The sequence below is a fragment of the Gadus macrocephalus genome, chromosome 9 (assembly GCF_031168955.1).
Source record: "Gadus macrocephalus chromosome 9, ASM3116895v1".
In the NCBI taxonomy this organism is placed as follows: domain Eukaryota; kingdom Metazoa; phylum Chordata; class Actinopteri; order Gadiformes; family Gadidae; genus Gadus; species Gadus macrocephalus.
The window spans coordinates 7102033-7122932 of record NC_082390.1 but is presented as its reverse complement, the minus strand read 5'-3'; the positions used below and the strand labels follow the sequence as shown (position 1 = coordinate 7122932).

Below are 20900 nucleotides of genomic sequence, written 5' to 3'. Positions count from 1 at the left end.
CAGCCCCCCACCACCCCAGATGGAATAGACTGAATCCATCCCCTCTCTGGAGTGAGTTCACCAGCTCTGAGGGCTCCAGCAGCAGTGTAGCTATGATGCTAAATGGATGATCCCAGAGGGGCTCACACCTAGTACTGAGTCGAGGTTTGGGGGCATTGACCCCACGACATGGACACGAGTAAACATTTCGATGCACAATACAAAATAAAGCTCACTTTATCTGTGTCACTCTCTGCTCAAGAAGTAAAAAGTTAAAACAAAAAGACATTATGAAGGAAATTCTAAATGATGAAACATTTGCAAATACACCAAAAAATGTGATATAGGCCTACATGTATTAAATATACATATGCATCTATACAGGGGATTATAAAATGGCTCATGGAAATGTTGAGATATTGTAACATTTCTCATTGAATATTAGCTATTTCTAGTTGGGCTATTCAATTATCTCAGCATACAATAATAATAAAATATATATAATAATATAACTCCACATAAATTGCTTTACGTGCTTTCAGTAATTAGTTTTTGAGAACTTGGTTTTTAGACAATTTGAAGTGAGACTGAACACTTGGATTGATTATCACCAATCAGAGTGAGCGTAATCAGAAAGGCGCAACGCTGGATCGGCGGGCCGGGGAGTATCTCAAAACTTGGAAGTCCGTTCTAAAGCCGGACGATAGCCCACACTAGATCCATTCGTATAGATTAAAGAGAAGATATTCTCATATGATAAGCAATATTTTATTCTTTTTTTGATGATTATTTTCAACAAACAATGTGCACACAGCACCAATAATCCATCCCATATTTGCGCGGAAGGAGGACCTACATATTGCTGAGTGCGCGTTCGAGACGAGACCCACCGCTGTGTATGCACGCTTGAACTTTTACACTTCTTTTAGAATGATACAAAATGAATCAGCTAGGGATAATGCATAGCCTACCTAAGCACTGTTAAGAAATAAATTAATTTAAGGGAAATATTGTCTTGCACGAATGTGGGCCTATAATAAGAAGTTGTTTTGAAAGCTACTTCCGGAACAGAATACCCATGATTCTCCTCGGTTTGGTTATAAATAGGCAGTGGCGCTGGATACGCTAGAGACAAGGTTTCGGACGTACAGTGTGCGGCCCCTCTTTGTGTCAGCAACCAATCACCGATCCGAGCGGTCAGTGGGTTCCGAGGGGGCGGCCGTGACCAGCCTATCAGTTATTGGCTGGTAGCGGCCGCCCTGTACGCTCGGAGCATTGGATGCAGAAGCGTCCTTATAAAGACCCTGCGTTCCGCCTCGACCGACGCAGACTTTTTTTTTTAAAGCTCCCGTCCTCTCTTGTCCGTGGACCAACAAAACATCGTCTCCCAAAGCAGCAATACCTCCTAGGTTAACTGAATAGGTGGTTTTAATTTACGGATGGTGCACTTTTCCGTGGAGCTTCTATTAAATAGTCACTGTTTTGGTTTTCTACAAGGTCACCAAGTTTCATTTTTCGACTATATCATGCTGAACACAGAGGAGAGGTAGGCTGTTTTTTTTGGGGGGGTTTTGCATACATGTCAACATGTGTTCAATTGATTGTTTTGGACATCTTAATCCAACAATGGAGACCTGTGTACATGCATGACAGGGTTGTAAATAACTCCTGATTTGCGGAGAAACGGACTCTTGCGCGGTTCTTTCCACAGCGGGTATCACCTGACTGTGGGGTTACAGTAGTGGTTGTTGTGCCACTCTCTGGGGCGTTTTGCGATTGACTTCTGACCTTTTTTATTTTTAACAATTCGACTGTTTTGTATGACGCCGTGCAGCCAAGAGCTCTGCTACATTTTTGTGTTTTCTTCAGACGCGTTGAAATGATAAATTGATGATGTATCGTTACGCTCTTCGATGACGACGCAAGGATATTGGCTTCATTATACCAATCGACAAACAATGCATGTTCCTGTTTCCTTTCATGTCCTACATGATTACGTCTACTGCAAGGATGTGGAAGCTTCTAGCGATTTGAGCATGCTCTCTGTCGACTACCAGACACATGGGGGGTATTTGATGTTTCTGTGGTAACGTCTGATGTTGTTTCGCTGTGATCTGTTTTGATGCACCGTGTTGTGTGAGCGGTGCACTCTTTGCAGGATGATGATTACGTTTCACCCCTGTCACTGGCCTACATTGGGAGCATTAGATAACAAATCCTTTAACGTTTTGCTGGCTCACTTCTGAAGCGTCTACCAAAGTCACTTTGAGGTTATGGATGCCTGGAGTGCACATAGGGCTGCATCATTCATGTCTGTGAAATCAATATTTACCAAATAGTCGCTACTTTTTTTTAAATATATTTGACTCGTTTCTTAATAAGAGTCTGCCTGGTTAAAAACATCAATTTGGTAGTGTTTGGCCAAACGGGACACCTGGCATTTACCTGAGTTCAGGTGATTTTGGGGTCTGTACATTATGTACAGCCGCCCTTTTCCATCGCAATTAAATGCCACAGGATAGATTACACCGGCCGAGATGGGAATGGTGTAACCAGTCGTGTTATTGTGTACCAAGTTTATCCTTGAGACAAGTTAATCGCCATATGAGGGTGTTAAGACCTAATGGGACGGTTCGGTTTCTGTGTTGTGCTACGACGGTGTTATGACGTTAGACAAAGTCTGCAGAGAACATCAACAATGTATTAGTCTATCGGATATACACCACAACCCACGCTGTTGTAGGGACATGCAAGTTATCCATGAAAGGTGCCACAGTAAACACACATTGGGTAGTTTTCTGATTGTAAACAGCTCATTTGCATAGCACTATACATGTCCTCTCTTGATCCCTTCTGTCGTTCCCTTCTCCCTGTTCATTCACTGGTTTCATGAACCAAAAGCAACCGTGGCCAATGTATTACAAGCAGGAAGTAGAACTATGTTCTGAAGGGATATCCTAGTGTTGGCTCTTTGTAATACTCAGGACAATAGTACAGTAGCCTACAGGCATTCAGTGCCGTTTCCACCTCAAGGCCGTCCTCCGACAGACAGATGCTTAATCCCCCAGGATAATCAACTAAATCCGTCCTCAAACCAACAAGCCATTCATAATACAACCCAATTAGTTTATCTCTCTCAATTCAAAATGCGTTGTTACAAAAACGATCAAAAAAAATCGTCGCTATACACTGCTCAGTTGTACTCACCTAAGGCTCAGTATGACTAAGAATAAAGTGACAGGGATATGTAAACATTGTAATTAGGGTTTTCAGTTCAAAGGTATAACCTTAATTGTATAACAGTATAGTCGTTTAAGTGATCTCCCTTGCACGCTTGTCTTCCATATTACAGGCTGATCATAACTATTATTAACCATTAACTATAACTCCTCCACACCTATGATGAAGAGGGGCAGTGTTCTAGACGTCCCTCGTCTCTGTCCACCTGCACTTGGACAGAGACTCTGTAGCCATTTTAAAGCAGCCTTCCTTATGAAACGGTTTGTTGGCCCGTATTCCTCATTTAGGCCGACCTAGTGCCTGTCTGGCGGACTCAGATGGCGGTTTGGATGTGCGGGGGTGTGGCAGAAATGTCAGAGGGGCAAGGGTGTTGCCTTTCAAAACAAGCTGCCATTTCTATCATGGGCAGGCACGTTTTTCTTTTTTGTTCTTGTAAAGGGTAGTGAGGTTGGGGGGAGAGGAATATTCTTGGCATCCTTGCCACTGTCCTCCTCTTCCTCCTTGTCTTTGCCAGCCATGACTTCCATCATTGCTCCAACCTCTCACAGCCTCCTCTAATTGGACATGTGTATGTTTTGTTACTCATGCCATTCTCGGTTCTCCCCTGTTCTGCCCACACCAAGCCTAAAGTATGGTGCGTTTTTGAACTTGTTGTTGTCATTTTTCATTTTCGTTTTTGTTTAGATGGTATTATAACATTTCAATGACCCATCCAACCTATTTAATTAACACTCTTTTTCCCTTTTCATTGGGATGTATCAATATCTAGTTCATCTTATTCTATTACTCTCGCTAACCAACAAAATATAGAAGTTGTACGCTGTTGCCAGAGGTATGTATCGAGTATATCTTGTAAAGGCACAATTAAGATAACATAACAAGGTGTGTGCATGTGTATCTGTGTGTGTCTCCAGCTCGTGCGTGTGTTTGTTCTGCCTTGTTTTGCACTTTATGTACTTGTAACGCCTCACAAGGCTTTGCAGTTGTATCTTTACTTCCTGGGTTCATCAGCCAAAGCCCAGATCTTAACTAGATTATAACTACTAGTGGAAGTAGGTATGAGATTAACGCTTTAATAATCCCAGAAGGAAAATTCGGATACAAAACAAATATAATGGAGTATTAAAAGGTAGCGGCAATATACCCAGGGCAAGGCAGGGCCGTGCAGCTCCTGAAAGGACAACAGGGCAGCCAGCGGTCTCCCCTCCGTGTTCACAGTTGCTCGGTTAACCAATGCATGAAACAAACAGGGAAAATACAAGTAGGTATTTACATGATGTGCTCTGTGGTTAACGTAGCCTAAAGTATAGAGACAGGGCTTATCCTGAAATGTGAAGCACCAAAGCAGCGTCCGTTTAACTTTAAAGCCTTGTAAAAGATAGTGTTCTGCACGTCATGACCGAGAGGGAGTCGCAGCGTAATGATCTTGTTTTTCCACCTACCTGGTAACTATACAGACATAGCAGAGTCTCTAACCGGTCTAGTTGCCCGGGAGGAGCAGCGATTGTGAACTCCCCTGCTTGCACCTCCTCGACCGAGCCCTTGTTCTTGTTATCGTCTGGTAGTCGTAATGCAAAAGTCAAGTTGGCCCAAAAAATGCATGCATGCAATGCAATGGGGACATTGGTTCAGATCTTGCTGCCTGAGAAGAAGTGTAGTGCCCAACTGTTAGTAGCTCTTTAACTAACTATCTCTTTAACGAACTAAAGAGCAAATCAACTATTTTCAGATAATTAATCAATTACAACATAATGCATTTGCAGTGAATTTGATTGCTTGGTCTAACAAGCTAAGCCATCCATTGTATGACAACACATTAATAAATGAATGGGTATTATCTGATTAATCAATTGTCAAAAAACGAGGGTACAATAGCAGTGAAACTAAACTAAAGTATGAAACAAGTGTGCTTACTATCATTACGTCACACTAGTCTCTATATCACCAGAGGCTGTGTGGTGTTCACGACACCAAAGGCTCATAATTCACATATTTTCCAAAGACCATCTAGGGCCTGGTTCACTGTCACTTTAGAGGGTAAAGGATGGCAAACAAAAGAAATCGTAGCTTTTTGACTGCCTGCTAATATATATTTCAGTACCTTGTAGTGACATTTAATATTTATGGATCGGGAGGGATAGATTCCACGGCAAATACGTTACATCATAAGCGGACGTGATGAATATCATGTACAATTTGGAGATTTCCGTGATTCCCTGTGCCTTTTCTTAGTTGAAGCCCACGGGCAGAACACGAATTATGAACACATCGGAACGGAGCCAAGAGAGAACCAGGTCTTGAGGTAGATGGTACAGTCAGTCACATGACCTCCTCCTCTCCTCCTCGCTGTGTCTGGGATGTGAAATGTTGCACGGTAACTCCAAGCGCCAACGCCATGCTGGGTTCCTGGGCCCTCGCAGGAGCTATTTCCAGAGGTGTTTACTGGTCATGTGCTTGTTGACCCACCCTCGTCATATGGCTGGCTGGCTGTCTGGCCTTCTGGCTAGCTGGCCTTCCGGCTGGCTGGCCTTCTGTCTGCCGTTGACTGTTCAACGGTTTTCCCAAACTGGTATCCAATTGGTACTCCTCAGTCAATAGCTGGAGTGCTTTAAGCTCTGTCTTGACCTCGCCCGACAACTGTGTCCGCTCTTCAGCTCTATGGCTGCTGTTTAGCCGAAGGATAACATCATTAGCTTTTAAGCAAAAAATGTTGGTCGGTTTTTAAGCTAAAAGATTTTGATTAACGTTTTTGCTTGGTTATTAAGCCTAAAGACAATATAATGAGCGTTTTAACCATCAGCCTTAAAGCCGGTAGACAATTCTATACTCAGATTTGAACTTTTACCCACAATCTTTACCCAAAAATACACTTTTTAAAAGTAGTTTAAACTTGTAGCCCTGTAGACTTGCAGTATGAACTCTGTTTGCTATGGTCGGACAGAAGAGAAGGCTTTGATGAACGGCAGAGACTGTCTTCCTCAGATAACGGCTCTTGGCCATTTGTTTGGAAACTGGAGATTAATCTGTCAAGGAAAACGAAAGAAAATAATTGGATAAACAAGCTGTTTCTAAGAATAGCCAAGCGATGCCAAGCCCATTGGCCTCTGTAACAGTTCACTGGGGACAACAATGACACATTTAATGTAATACAGATTGTTTTAATATTCATAGTATTTAATAATTTTGACTGAGGACAAGTTCCTGGGTGGCTATGAAAAGCGAAACCAAAAGCGCACGGAATCTTCAGATGCATTTAATGAATGAATGCATGCATGAAACAGCTGTTTGTGTTGACAGGACTCAGGTAGTGGTTGGCCTGTGTATTTTCTTTGGCGTTCCTCTTAACAATACGTGGACAGAGCAGGTGGCCCAGCCAGCTGAGAGGGTTATTAATAAGGGCGGGGGGGGATCCTCCATTAACGATTGGCTTTCCAGTGTTTACTCTGGACGTCCTTCTGTTGTCAGTGCGCCTGCTGTGGATTCAGTTAATTACCCTCAATTACAAAACCATATAAACCCCTGAGTAGACGGGTAACAGAGGATCGTCTGGCTTCGACGGGCGTCTGACTCTCTAAAATTGCACTTAGCCAGGTTGCGTGTGAAATTCAGAGCAACTCTAATAGCCCTGAGCGCTGTACGTCCACACTGTGACTCTCGAGATGAGTTCACATGCATATTAAATGGGCGCTTGTTCAGTGAAGCCGATGATGCAGCGCTAACCTCGACCAACAAGTAGAGGCCTAAAGTTATCTTCCATGGTAACATTGCATTGCATGTTTTCTCCTGTGTTGTTGTTGCCTGTTCTTGTTGTGGTTTAGAATTTCTACTGAGCTAGTTTATGTTCCCTTCCAGTTCGTCGCTGACATGCCCCAGGCTGTCGGGCTCCAGTACCCAGGGTCCGGGGCCTCTGTGGTGCTCCTGATGCCCCTCACCCACAGCTAAAGATCCCGGGTGGGCGAGGGACTGTCAGGGATCACTCTCTGGGCGTGCTACTCCATAAGGTGAGTTTACGCACACACGCACGCACGCACGCACGCACGCACGCACGCACGCACGCACGCACGCACGCACGCACGCACGCACGCGCGCACACTCACAGGCTGCTTAATGACTTGTATCTTAATGCGCTGTAAGTTGATCTTGATAAAAGAGAGCGTCTGCTAAATAGCACTCTGGCAGAGGAAGTGGACCAGTTCAGCCCTTTCTCCCCGCTGTGATCGTTGCTCAGCTGATGCATGTGCACCCGACCGCACAACCGGCTATTTACGTACTTTTCTTTATGTTGACAGCGTGGGTGTGGACCGATCTGGAACGAGCCTAACCCTAAAACCACATCACGCAATCCAGCTCAGTTCACTCTGGGACAGGCCCGAGTTGGCACCATAATACTCTCACACCCCAGAGATGAGCAATGTAATGCCTTGCCTATGTGGAGCAGTTGGGAGTTGGGACTCATGGGAGACAGCGTTTCAAAATAATAACAATAAAAGAGCCGACGTGCTTGAACCTTCTTGTCTGGGTTCCTTAGCGTCGCTTGACCTGACTCTATATGCATATACAAATATTTCCACATAGTCTACACACACCTGAGGTGTCGAGGCTTGTTGTTGTTGCATACTATGACTGACTAATCATTCAATTAGTAGATTCTTTTAACCAAAGGGGTTTACGGGGAAATCTTTAGAAGTCATTAGGGATCAGTAGGGCTATGGCCTTATTCATGCCCAATCAACGTTGCGGGTGGACCAGACAATGCCGCACTGCCTTGTCTGCCCCCTTATTCCAGCGCAGCTCAAAAGATCTCACAATGTTCAATAAAAACGCAAAGGACTGTGTAAAGTAATCGAAAACCTAAAACCAACCAGCTTCAAAGGCACAAAAAGAAGAAGAGAGGCATTGCGGGCGATTGCCACAAACACCTGGGCAATGGGCGAGTGTCACTTCATGGCCCGTTTGTGTTCGGTATCTTGTGGCCTTCATACACGCCTTCAGGGCCGGGCCGTGCAGCTCCTGAAAGGACAACAGGGCAGCCATCGGTCTCCCCTCTATGTTCACAGTTGCTCGGTAAACAGTGAAGTGCTACAATGCTAACGTTACACGGTAAACAAAGTTCGTCAAACAAGGTCTTCCGGTCTGATCGCCGGCTTACTTGATTGGCCGCCGCAGCGTGAGTTTCCGTTGCGTTTATCTAAAGGTTGATTCTGGTTCAACCTTTTCGCCGCAGGGCGGCTTTTATTTTTATTTTTTTTAGCTCAATGCTCCCATTCAAAAGAATGGTCGAACAGGCGTTTGATTTCGCCCCAAAGGCCTGATTCTGTGTGAGTCGGCCCTAAGGGGTGTTGCTCCAGGATGGCCCAATGTGCATATCCTTCCGAACAACCGTCGGAGCTCTACGCATCTCCTTCTGCTCTCCTTCTGCTGCCCGCAACAAAGACATGTTCTACACCCGACTTGTTTAGTATAATCCATATCCATGTTCCAATTTAGTTTATTTCAATGAATATCTATCATGATTGATGGATACCTTTTTGTTCTCCACCCTCTCCCCCTTCCTTCCCGGGTCTCAAGGACACACGATTGACCGTGACCCAGGCCGGTGGCCCGGCCAGCGGCGGTCCGGCGGTTTTCCACTTCCACTACCAGCTGAGCGAGCAGCACGCAGCCTGCTGGGACGCCATCCTTCGTGGGGAGCGCCTCTTCATCCAGATCCCCCCGGGGCAGCTGGCCGAGGGCAGCAAGGAAGGGTACGTCTGGGAGGGCGGAGAAGACGGGTTTACTGCATCATGCCAACCCCCACAATCGCACTCCATGATTGGGTTGAGTCATCACATCCTGACTTGTGACGAGAGCTCTTCCAACACATTGGCAGTGCACACGGTTGGCACCTTGTAATGCAACTTTACAAAGTTTCCATTACAAGCTACGGGATTTGGCTGTTCACAGACATGGCACAAATGCAAGCCTTTTCGCGTTCCAGGCACGCTTCCTGTACCACCAACGTACAGAGATTGATTCCTTGTATGTGTAACCTACTTGGCAATAAACAGGTTATATCAAGTGAAGCCTCAGATTTGCCCCCCTCCATGGGCCTTATATTCACCTGGCGGCCACCTGGGTTCCAAACACTCACTGGGTGAGGGGGGAACTGAATGTGGAATAGCGCATTCAGTTCCCCCCCTCACCCAGCTTGTGTTTAGAACTAGAATGAACTGTAACTAAACAAAACATTGTAGACAAACAGAAACTTCAGAATCAGAATGGGGTTTATTTTGCGCCAAGGCTGTGAATGCCACATCCTATAGTTTGTGATGGAAAGCTGCATCGCAAGGTGCCAACCGTCTGCACTGCCAATGTGTTGGAAGCGCTCTCATCACAAGTCACGATGTGATGACTGAACCCAATCATGAAATGCGATTGTGGGGTGGGTGTGATGCAGTAATGAGATGTGAGAACAGCTGTAGCCGCTCTTAACCAGCTGTAATCGCACTTTTGTGTTGCATCGCATGTAAAAAATGCTTACATCATTCTCACCCTCTTCCCATCTCTCTCCCCTCCTCTCTCTCGCTCTCTCTCTCTCCACAGGCTCACCGCTCTGCTAGAGTTCACAGAAGAGAAGCTCAAAGTCGGCTGTGTGTTCCTCTGGTTCCATAAAAGCAGAGCTGACCGACGTAAGGCATTTTGACACCTTGTTCGGTTTGGCACGCTAGCAGGAAGGCCCCGAGGTCTGTTTATATAATATTGAAGTGGCGTGGCAATGAATGCCACATGGACGAAATCAGTATTTAGAACACTTTGTTTTGTACACAATGTGTCCAAGTACATGCATGCATTATTGTAAGATCCCATAATTCCCATTATAGCATGCAGACAAGCCTACTGCCACATTTGCATGGAAGTTTTAATTGTGAATGAAAGTATATTCTTTTATTTTACATCACTTTTTGCCAGTATATTTGACAGGCTGGTTTTGAGTTTCCATGACCCTAGCGAAGTTAAGATTAAGATGATTGTTCTTGTGAAGTTTTCTTTACAAGTAGTTTATTAACCTCTACATCAGGGATGGGCAACTGGCGGCCCGCGTCCTCACTCAGTGCGGCCCGCATCCTCACTCAGTCAGGCCCACACATAATAAAAAAAAAAAAAAAAAAAAGAATAATAATAATTGATCGAGTTACAGAAAAACTCGGTGAAGAAAGATGAGAAGAATTCATAGAATTCGAAGGCAAACCCATGCGTCTAGTTTGCTTAGAAGCGATATCAGTCATTAAAGATATCCACTTAAGTCGCCACTACAACTACTACAACTGCTTGTTGGGTTTGAGTTCATTGAGTTGTTGCACTTAATGTTGGGCCACTGTTTTTCAGTTTTTTGACTTCATTGAATGATGATGTATGGGAGCCCTTTGCACTGATACAAATACTGACCATTCATGTGGCTGTTTGAGCATGGAAAACATGAAATGAATGTATGTTGGTTCAATTAACATACCGTACATAGGTTATGATTCTGGATGATTTTTTAGGTAGTGGCCATCCCCAAAATGCACCAGAATACAGGAAATCATATCTACCAAATTCAAAATTGTGTAGCTTCTCTCAGCTCACGTTTAGTTGAAGTGTGCAGTCATGTGGCCCTCCGATGGTTATGATGAAAAATGTGGCCCTCTTTATCATGAAAGTTGCCCATCCCTGCTCTACATGATCAAGCAGATACTGCCATGTTGGTTTGACGATGAGCTCAGATGATGCTGCTGATGATGATGATGATGATGATGATGCTGATGATGCTGATGATGCTGATTCTTCCTCCACCAGTGGCCATCATCAGGACGTTCCACTACATGGGCTTTGAGATGGTGAAGCCGGGAGACCCCGTGGTACCGGCCCGTCCTGACCTTGTCTTCATGGCCTACCCTCTGGAGGCCAGCAGCTCCGATGAGGAGTGACCCCCCTGGACGTCCCTGCAACCCCATCTGTCCTCCCCCCCCCCCCCCCCCCCCTCATCTTCATGGCCTACCCACTGGAATCCCCTGCCACCCCATCTGTCGTCCCTCACCTCATCCTCTGCCGATGTTGCACTGCAACACTCCCCCCCCCTGGATCCCTCCCTCTGGATCCCTCTCTCCCTCTCGCCCAAACTAACCCAACAACAGGAACGGAAACGAACAGCAGAGTTCGAACACATTCAGCTTCTTCTGCTGACTGTTTGATGTTTCCCTCTGGTTGGCAGAAGGAACAGATGTTAACAAGGGCCAACAGCCATGGTAACATCTGTCGGACAATTTGGGTGAAGGTGGGAGAGAAACCACTGCATATCTCTCCTCTTTCAGGTCTTCCGAGGCTTTGGGTGGTCACCTTGTAGGCTCCACATGGGCATGCTAGAAAGACAGCATGACGGGAGATTTTAGTAGCACACATTTAGCCGACATTGTGTTTAAAAAGTAGTTTTGCATTAAAACTATACAAGTGTGAGTTTGATGTGTCGAGTTTTCATGTGAATGTAATCAAATTGATATATATATATTTAAATTAATTGGTGATCATCCATCTGGCCATCATTCCAGCTAGCATCGCTCACTTGCGGTTTAAAGAAATCTGTATTTTTACGATCTTTTTGGTTAGTACCGAAGACTATGTTCCTGGCACATCACGCATACATCGTAGACACCACATAGGTGTTACGGCAACGAGAAAACTTTTAACCCAAGATGGGTTAGGCATTTACAGGCTTCCACTGTCAGAGGAGCTGACACTGTCTATTCCAACCAGTTTGTTGTTTGAACTATCCCCTAGTTCATACCTTTTAGTGAACTGTGCTGTAGGTGACCCTGCTGGAGGCGAAGGCCTGGTTGGAGGAGGGGGAGAGCGAGGGCTCTTTGTGCCTAAAGAGAGGAGTGCTATATGCTTTTATACTCTTGAGTCTTATTACTGTAGATACTGTAGATTACTGTTGATTTTCCTGTGCACACCCAGCACCGTGGTATAGAAATCACCCTCGGCACCTTTATCGTTTAGACAAAGCTGTTCTTTTGTTTTCGTTTTCTCGAACAAAAATAAAGCCAAAGACTTCATTCTGTGTCTGCAAACATGGTCAAGTTTATTTTGAACATGGATCTTTTAAAAAAACCAAAATAAGCAATGTGGGGACAAAAAGCAATATTGATAGATCATACCGTCTCTGTATGTCAACTTATAAGAGGGCAGATAACCTACTTTGAGAATCCTCCCTTTTCCTTTGTGTTGGGGTGTTTGGATTTTGACCTAGTTTGCATGTGCATAGACCAGACGCCTCTATACTGCTGAGTGGCCTGTGACTCAAAAGCTGTTAAACCAATGTCAATATCTGAATCTTTTCAAAACTGTATTTTAATGTAAATTTCTGTGTTTTTTGGGAGGGGTGGGGTCAGGCTGTCGTGGTTTACAGTTAAGAGTTAAACATTTTATGACACACTTGTATAATATAGATAGGCCTTAATTTCTTCGTGTGGGAGATAAATAAAATGCATATCTGAATGAAGTCATTTTCTTTCAATAAAATAGGCTTTTATAATAGAGCTCTGAAAATGATTTATTCCAAATACTCCAGTAATCTGCAGTCTGTTCAACTCTAAAGTGACTACCATGTTCTGCAGACAAATGACGAGTGTAGTTTGCCCTACAGACATATCCGTCTATTGAGAGCGGTTTGGAGCACTTAAAATACTTTAACAAAGTCACGTGTAGATAGACGGTTGCAAGATTGAAAGAGACAGAGTTGGTCAGTAGGTAACAGACATTAGTTTAAGCCTATATTGAATGTGAAATATTTTCACATTGATTGAACATAACTATCTCAAGCATGGGGATGATAGCCACTTCCTAGATCAGGGTTAGGTTTAGGGTTAACATCCCATTTCCAGGAATTCGCTGACGCTGCTTGCCATCGTTTCTCGGTTTCGTTAGTCTAGCCTACTCCTACAAATAATTCTCTACCCATACACCGAGAGGGCTTTATCAAGACGAATCAGGTTAGGTATTTGTATTGGCTTGAGTTGGTTATAATTGAGTAGCCCAACTGTGTATTCCCGAAAAAGGGGGCACAATAAAATGACCATTGATACTATATCACATTATACCCAAATAAAATATATATTATTTACTCAAATGTTCCGGAAAGTGTGCACTTCGCGGCTACTGCCGGCTACACATCTTTTTTGGGATCTGATGACGAACAAGAACTTAACTTGGGCCATAAGTAGGCCAATACGATGGTCAAGAGTCTATCTCTTCTTCAAACATAGCCCTGAACATATCTGCATTATTAAACCAGTACCATTTTAGCTATGGAAAAGCAGTGATGACGATATCTTCAGGGTAACCCACTACATGTGGTAACTATAAAAGCAATTTAATATCATACATTACAATTCGTGGATGTTTTTACCTAAGCACCTTCAAGTACGACAAAGATCCCCGTGCTGTGCATTCATATGGAGCAAGGGTTGTGTCAGATAGTGTTAAAGAACAAATCAAAAACTCTGTACCTGATCAATCATTCGGGTTTATTTTAAGAAAAAACAACACAAGTAGAGCAACAATGTGCTTCTGGCATTTCACACAGTGCACTCGTCAACTGAGCTCACACAATCATACACACGCAGGTAAACTTAATATAGGAGGCGAGGGCGGAGGCGGTCTTGGGGACGGACTACTTGTCTTTCTCCTTCTGCTCCTTCTCCTTCTTCGCCTTCTCCACCTTGGCCTCCTCCAAGTCGTGCTTCTTGATGAGCTCCTCCACCTCCTTCTGCTTCAGCACCTTGATGCACGTCTTGCCGTTCTCCCGGGTCAGCGTCGCGATCTCCACTACAAACAAATAGATGTTCAAATGGACTGCGTTCATACAGCGCTTTCCCTCACAGCGGCCCCTCAAAGTGCTTTATAGTCGCTGCCTGACATTCACCCATTCAACCAGACGGCGGTGACAACCATGCAGGGCAACAGCCAGCTTGTAAGGAGCTGTTTGGGTTAGTTGTCTTGCCCAGAAACACCTCGACACTCGCGCAACTAGCAACCTGCCTGTTACCAGTCAACCTGCTCCATCTCCTCAGCAACTGGCCTTGCACTTTCTGGGTTGCATCTTCATTGTTACATGCGCTTATTGTAAGTTGCTTCTGACAAAAGCAACTTGGTGTTTGTCTCTTGATCGAGATGTTCTGGGATCGATTCCTTCGATCCTAATGCCTGCGTTTGAGCTGCTGTACACTTCCTTAAATGAGATGCAGCTAGGGCCTAGCTTTAGGAGAAGCCAACGTTTGGGGAAAGGAGCAAAACCACAGCTCCACTCGGTCAAACTCCCTCTTGAATTCTCATGTGGCCTGATTGTGGAGAACACCTGCTAGGGCATAAGGGGAGTGATAGAATTACAGCTCCTCTTTCATGGGTCCCACTTTGAACACTATCTGCGCCCGCTCTTATCTTGTGACTCCCTTCAGCAGATAAGACATTGCAGTGTTACAGGGTCACTGGCAATACACAACAGCTCCTTGTTTGAACAGCAACAGGAAATGTGTGTGCACATCATGAGATAATCAGCCAGACAATCCGCATAACACGGACTAAAGCAACAGATGAAGACATGGTCTTTGTCTCTCAGCTTCTAGCTGTTGGGTTTGCAGTTCAGCTGCAGCTCTTGTGAACTCTTGGTATAAACTGCCTTGATAAGAGTGACTGTCCACATCCATATTGAATTTTTTTTGTCTATTATTTAGCTTTTCCTTTGAAGATTTTTTTTTATTAAGGGTTAGCACTATCTTTCATTTAATTAAAATGTATCTTTCTATAAAGACGCGTTTTATCTTGTTACGTCGTATGTGTCGAGAATTCACATGCCCAGCTTAGTAACTGTCGAGTTGTCGTACTCTATCTAAATTCTCCATTTCGTGAAGTGGTGCCCAAATCTACGATACATTGGTATATTTAAGGCTTCTCCTCACTAAGCTACAGGACCTAACCCCTTCCTGCTCCTGACTGAGCCTTCCTCCACCATTACCCATGCCCAGATCAAGTCCTCGTGTTCCACTGCCCATCGAGAGCTCAGAGACGCCGGGCACTGACCTTTCTCGGCGGACAGCTTGCTGACGTCCATGGTCTTGTTGAGGACTTTGACAGCGAGGGCCAGCGCTGAGGCCAGAGACATCTCGCCCTCTTTGAAGTCCTGCTTCAACATGGACACCGCAGACTGGTGGGAGAACAGGTAAACAGGACATGTCAAGATAAAATTACATTTCAAAATAAAAGCTCTATGTATATAAAAATCACTTATCGATAAACCATCCAAGTACTACAGGTAAAATAAAGAGGTTTTGTATTGGAAAGCCCAGCCACAGTCCTGATAGCCATCATACGGGGACTCACTTTGAGAAGCTCAACCCAGAGACATGCTTCCAGTGATACACAATCCCTAGTGCGGCAACATCTGTAAGGAATGCAACTGACGCCGCATCCACAACACTGATGATATGTTTGATGACCTCGTAGCTCTACCATTTATGTAAACAAGGTTTAACTAGCAAGCTAGCTTGACAATCGACCTCTACAAGGTCATGGTCAAGCAAGGCTGGATCCTTGTTCAGGTCAATTACTGTTCCTACTTATGTTAATAAATGTAAATAAAAACAATCAACGTCCATCAGAAAAATCTGCGGCTGGGCGCCCTCTGTCTGCCGTATATGGAATCACATCTCTGCCCTTTGTCAATTATGTTTTTTTTGTGCTATAGTTCTTGTCCACAAATCTTTTTGTGTATTTGTGGAGAAGAGAGTGCATCCTTTCCATAATTGAATTAATAGAGAATCACATCTCTGCCCTTTGTCAATTATGTTTTTTTGTGTATTTGTTTTTTTTGTGCAATAGTTCTTGTCCACAAATCTTTTTGTGTATTTGTGGACAACAGAGTACATCCTTTCCATAATTGAATTAATAGAGGGATAACTAGGAGCAGCAAAGGTCTGCAGGACAGATTTGAAACTGTGTCGCAACACCAAGCTTGTACCCACCATGGTCAAATAGTGAACGTTTGTCACAAACAGGGGAGCTTTCGCTGTCTAAAATATTAAATGAAACAAGGGCCTGCCACTTCATTGGCTGTTGGTTTTGATGTGACGGGCAGGGTGACCCCTGACCCCGAGAGACCCAGCAAGATGACTCACGGCGCTGTTGTTGCCGATGCAGGTGGCCTTCCAGCCGCCGTAGTTCCCGCTGGGGTCGCTCTGGTACAGCTGGAACCCATAGTGCTTGTCCCAGCCCATGTACAGCAGAGACACGCCAAACGGACGCTTGCCTGATCCACACAAGAAAGAGTGGGAGGAGAGAGAGATATATAAAAGACAATTAGTATTAAGTGTATTATTACTAAGATTGTAAGCTACTTCAAGTTCACAGATCTTTGAATTCATTTTTTAATTGATAAGATAGTATACACAATGGACTCTATACCTTTGATATAGACAATAACTGTGAAACTATCAATATTAGGCTTTGTAAGGGGTCTTTCATTAGAATCATGCCGACGGTAGTTTCGAGGGAGCCGTCAACAAGACTAAACACGCTGGGTTGGTATGTGTTGCTGTGTTCAACAGCCCAGAGCAAACGGCTCAACTTAGGTCCCAGCACCCACCTCATCACCCTTCTGATAGCGCAGGGGAAGGGCACGCGCTCACTCACTATCCCATTAGAAGCCCCACTACCACACCACCAGGTGTGATGCTGAATAGCCATTACAAGCCATCTAAAAATTGACCCTATGATGACATCCCACATGGGAGGGTCCACCCCCCTAGAAGTTGTATGACGGATGGATCAGCTTCCCAGTTGGTACAGTCCATTTTGTAGGCCTGTCCGTTTGTTTTCGTGTGTGTGGATTTAACAGTGATGCCAGGGAGTGGGGGAGGGACGTACCTCCAAACTGGGTGTAGGCCTGTTTGATGTCACACAGGGCTGTGACCAGCTGCTCACAGGGCATGGGCTCCTGGTACTGCAGCAGGTACCTAGAGAGACGGCACACAGACTCGTCATGCTGCCGTACCCGGTGCTTACATTTCTAACACAGGTTACTCTTTATGCAATAAGTGCAAAAATTCAATGCAAGCGAGAAAAAAAAACCTGACCAACTTTATTTATTATTCTCTTCCTAGCATTCATATTTAATAATTGGAACAATACAAGATGCTCATCAGTAATCAATTAAACAGACATGCAATTTTATATGGCTGAATGCCATATGAGGACTTTTCTTATACGCTTTGCATTGAGATAAGATGTTCCCCGCAGGTTTCCCAGCAGTGTTGCTAGCGGAACCCACTGGAATAGATCTGCTTTATGGTCATATCCACAGCAAGATGGGAACAAGGATCCTAAATGCCTTGGTAAATGACCAACTATTTCTGTACGAATCTCATACATCATTTAAATTAATACACTCTTAATTTCTGCTTTAAAATGTCAGTCGATTGGTCTGTGAATACTATTAAACATTTACATCAATTGCTAAAGTAGTCCTCTAATTGTCAAATTATGCTCGGGGAGGAACCTTCTACATACTCTTGTCTGATAGCAAAAATAAAATAGTAAACACGACCAGGGAACACAGTTGCATTTAGCCTTGTATCAAGTGCTACATAGTATTCAGTGGCTCACCTCTGGGCTATTAGCCTCAGTTCATTGGTAAGCACGTTAGCATCTGATGTGATTCCAGCCACGCTGCACGCTATGTCTCTGGAAGAGAGGGAGAGGGCCAACGCGAAGAGATGAGATAGAATGACAAGATATAGCTGACTTCAAACAATTAAGGTTAGGTCTTTTGCAACAAAAGTAATGGTGTTCCTTCATTGATCTTCACTTCGTTGTTTGTAATCTTCAGCTGTGTTTTCTTAATATAATTATTGGGAGGTGGTCACCCACTACACAGACAATACTGGGTGATCATACGGATTTACAATAGTCAGGCTATAACTAAAAAGGTAAAGGTATTCTGATACAAGACACCAGATATTACAAACGGAACTGGGTGAAAAAGTATATGACTTAACAAGATATAAACAACTACTCACTCATTGAGTTTGTAGATCTTTTCTGAGAAGAACACTTCGTCCAACAGCTTGTGAATGTTCCGCCTTTCAGCGGCCAGCAACACGCCGTCATTGGCTAGGATTCCGAGGCAGGTGCCAGCGTGGCCAATGGCCTCCATAGCATACTCCACCTGGTACAGGCGCCCTACACACACACAAACACACACAATTAATATACATATTAGACCATGACACAAAACTAATAATGCAACACAAATAACCTTAAGTCTAAACCTAAAATACAAAATAACAAATCATACTGTAACCCAATATCAATGCTAAACGCTAATCCACAGCGCAATAAAATCTGTTAAGGAACATGCAATGCAGTGTTCACAGTCCTAACTGCAGGCGCCCTTCAGCAGTACAGAGAATCATGCTGACAACACGTTGCACTCACCCTCAGGCGAGAAGATGGTCGTCCTGGAATCATATCGACGGGACTGAAACAGAATTAATTCAGTTCTGGATTAGTCTTCAATGCACTTAAATAAAGACATTTTTTCAAGACAAAAAGCATTGTCACATTTTTTTTAAGTTTAAAAGTGTTTGAGTGAACTCACCATTTTTTATTACAGTCAGATTGTGTTGCTAAAATGGAAACATAATTTATAATTAATTCAGAGTTAAAATAACATTAAACAGATTAAAGCCGAGTTATACAGCTATGGTTAGCTCCCTCTCACAGAATGAAAGTGAAAGAGTTAGCTCTTAGCGCCTGATATCTGACAACTTAATCACGAACTACGGAAAAGATCAAGACCAGAGGCTGCTGGAAAGGTATAGAGAAGTACTTCGTATCTCTTGATAAAAGCCTATTAAAACCAAACAACTGTCCACACGTCTGTCCAGAGAAGAGGACGCCAATGCTAGCTAGCCTGTTAGCCTGTTAGCTCGTAGTGATGAATGAAGCAGCACAATTTAAACGAGGCAGCCCAATGGACCACTGTGGACAACAGCTCACTTTAAAGTAAATTAATCTGCACATGTTGCATCTATTATAACTACCTTATGATAAAGAAATTGAACGGAACCGCAGAGGATCTTAAATTAATGTAAAATAACTTGACAGAAACAAACCTCTTAGCGTGAGTGTTGTTCTTCTCCTGTTCCCGGTGTGATGTCACCGGATATGACATCTTGAGGTAGGGCGCCTCTAGTGACCTGGAGGGGTTCTGCAGTGCGCTTTCTGAACTTCGGGTAGCGGTTATATTATTGACCTAATATTATAACAAGATATATACTAGTTTCCTGCTTCCGTCAATGCAAGAAATGTGGTCGTGTTTGTTTTGCATCATATCGTGTAGTCATATCTTCATATCACCTACAAAGCTCTCCACAACCTAGCCCCCAGTTACCTCTGCGACCTCCTCCTCAAGAATACACTCCCTCCCGCTCCCTCCGCTCAACCTCTGCTGGACTACTATGCATCCCCACATCACGACTCACTACAATGGGTGCCCGGTCATTCAGCTGTTCAGCACCCCTCTGGAACTCCCTCCCCCCACACATAAAACAGTCAGACACCATTACAACCTTCAAGTCACAACTCAAAACTCACCTGTTCAAACTCGCACACAACGTCTAACTGATCACTGTTTTGATTGTTTGTTTGTTTTGTTTTGTCTTGTTTTTGTTATATTTATTTATTATTTATTATGTTTATTTATTTATTTTTTCCACAATGTCTTTTTTTTTTTAAACGATTTATGATGACTATATGCTCTGTAAGGTGACCTTGGGTGTCTTGAAAGGCGCCTCTAAATTAAATGTATTATTATTATTATTATTATTATTATTATTATTATTATCTATGTGAAACAATGATAAGAGACATTTATTAATATTAAGAATCTAAGTAGTCCATTCAGTGTAAATTAAAAGGATATACGTCTGGGGTAGGCGGCCAGCAAGAGTTCAAACAAAACAAAACTAATTTTTTTTGCATACTATTAAACTACAGCATACTAGCAAACTACTGCATCAGATCAATGGCTGATCAACTCACCCTCCCTACTGGAATACCAAGACATATCCGTTTAATCTTGCAATCTAGAATGGGGCCTAATTAGCTTCCCTTAAGATAGCCTACAGTATATGATGTATTCATATTTTTATTGTGGGTCCATCCATATGTGCATGTGCGCACTCCAGTCTACCACTAGGCGGCCATGTTGCATAAATATTGGGATATGTTTGACGCGAATTGGGTCAGGGTTAAAGTTATTTTTTATTTTATTTTTTTATTTTAGGCATCTAAATAAACATGATGTAGTGAAGAGGAAGCCAAAAAATGTCTGACTTGAGACACACCCATGATCAAATTCAAACACACACACACACGCACGCACGCACGCACGCACGCACGCGCGCACACACACACACACACACACGCACGCGCGCGCACACACACACACACACACACACACACACACACACACACACACACACACACACACACACACACACACACACACACACACACTGCCCTTGGGCAAGGTATTGGCGACACATGATCAAGCTCTATTGTCCGGTGATCTCAACTTCAGGTCTATTTTTAATCTTAACTATCAGGAT

The 20900-nt window shown here is 43.8% G+C and overlaps 2 protein-coding genes across 2 annotated transcripts; one reads left to right on the top strand and one right to left on the bottom strand.

Annotated features, from left to right (window-relative positions):
- Positions 1 to 1139: 1139 nt before the first annotated feature.
- On the top strand, positions 1140 to 12732 carry oaz2a (ornithine decarboxylase antizyme 2a). The gene is given in 6 exon segments (XM_060060541.1): positions 1140 to 1525; positions 7072 to 7138; positions 7140 to 7220; positions 8788 to 8963; positions 9802 to 9887; positions 11035 to 12732. Coding segments are annotated over 6 exon segments (648 nt in total). The 5' UTR covers positions 1140 to 1418; the 3' UTR covers positions 11166 to 12732.
- Positions 12733 to 13739: 1007 nt separating this feature from the next.
- On the bottom strand, positions 13740 to 19519 carry psma4 (proteasome 20S subunit alpha 4). Its single transcript, XM_060060540.1, has 9 exons — positions 19404 to 19519; positions 18887 to 18914; positions 18724 to 18766; positions 18306 to 18468; positions 17893 to 17970; positions 17155 to 17243; positions 16407 to 16537; positions 15313 to 15436; positions 13740 to 14061 (listed from the first exon to the last, which is right to left on the bottom strand). The coding sequence occupies exons 2-9, from the start codon at positions 18887 to 18889 to the stop codon at positions 13907 to 13909; spliced, it is 786 nt and encodes a 261-aa protein (XP_059916523.1). The 5' UTR covers positions 18890 to 18914; positions 19404 to 19519; the 3' UTR covers positions 13740 to 13906.
- Positions 19520 to 20900: the final 1381 nt, after the last annotated feature.

Excerpts from the sequence above, each read along its gene's own strand:
- psma4 (XM_060060540.1), bottom strand. Across the intron at positions 18,469-18,723 it reads GACCATCTTCTCGCCTGAGG|GGCGCCTGTACCAGGTGGAG; the intron begins GTGAGTGCAACG and ends GTGTGTGTGTAG. Across the intron at positions 14,062-15,312 it reads CAAGCTGTCCGCCGAGAAAG|TGGAGATCGCGACGCTGACC; the intron begins GTCAGTGCCCGG and ends ATTTGTTTGTAG.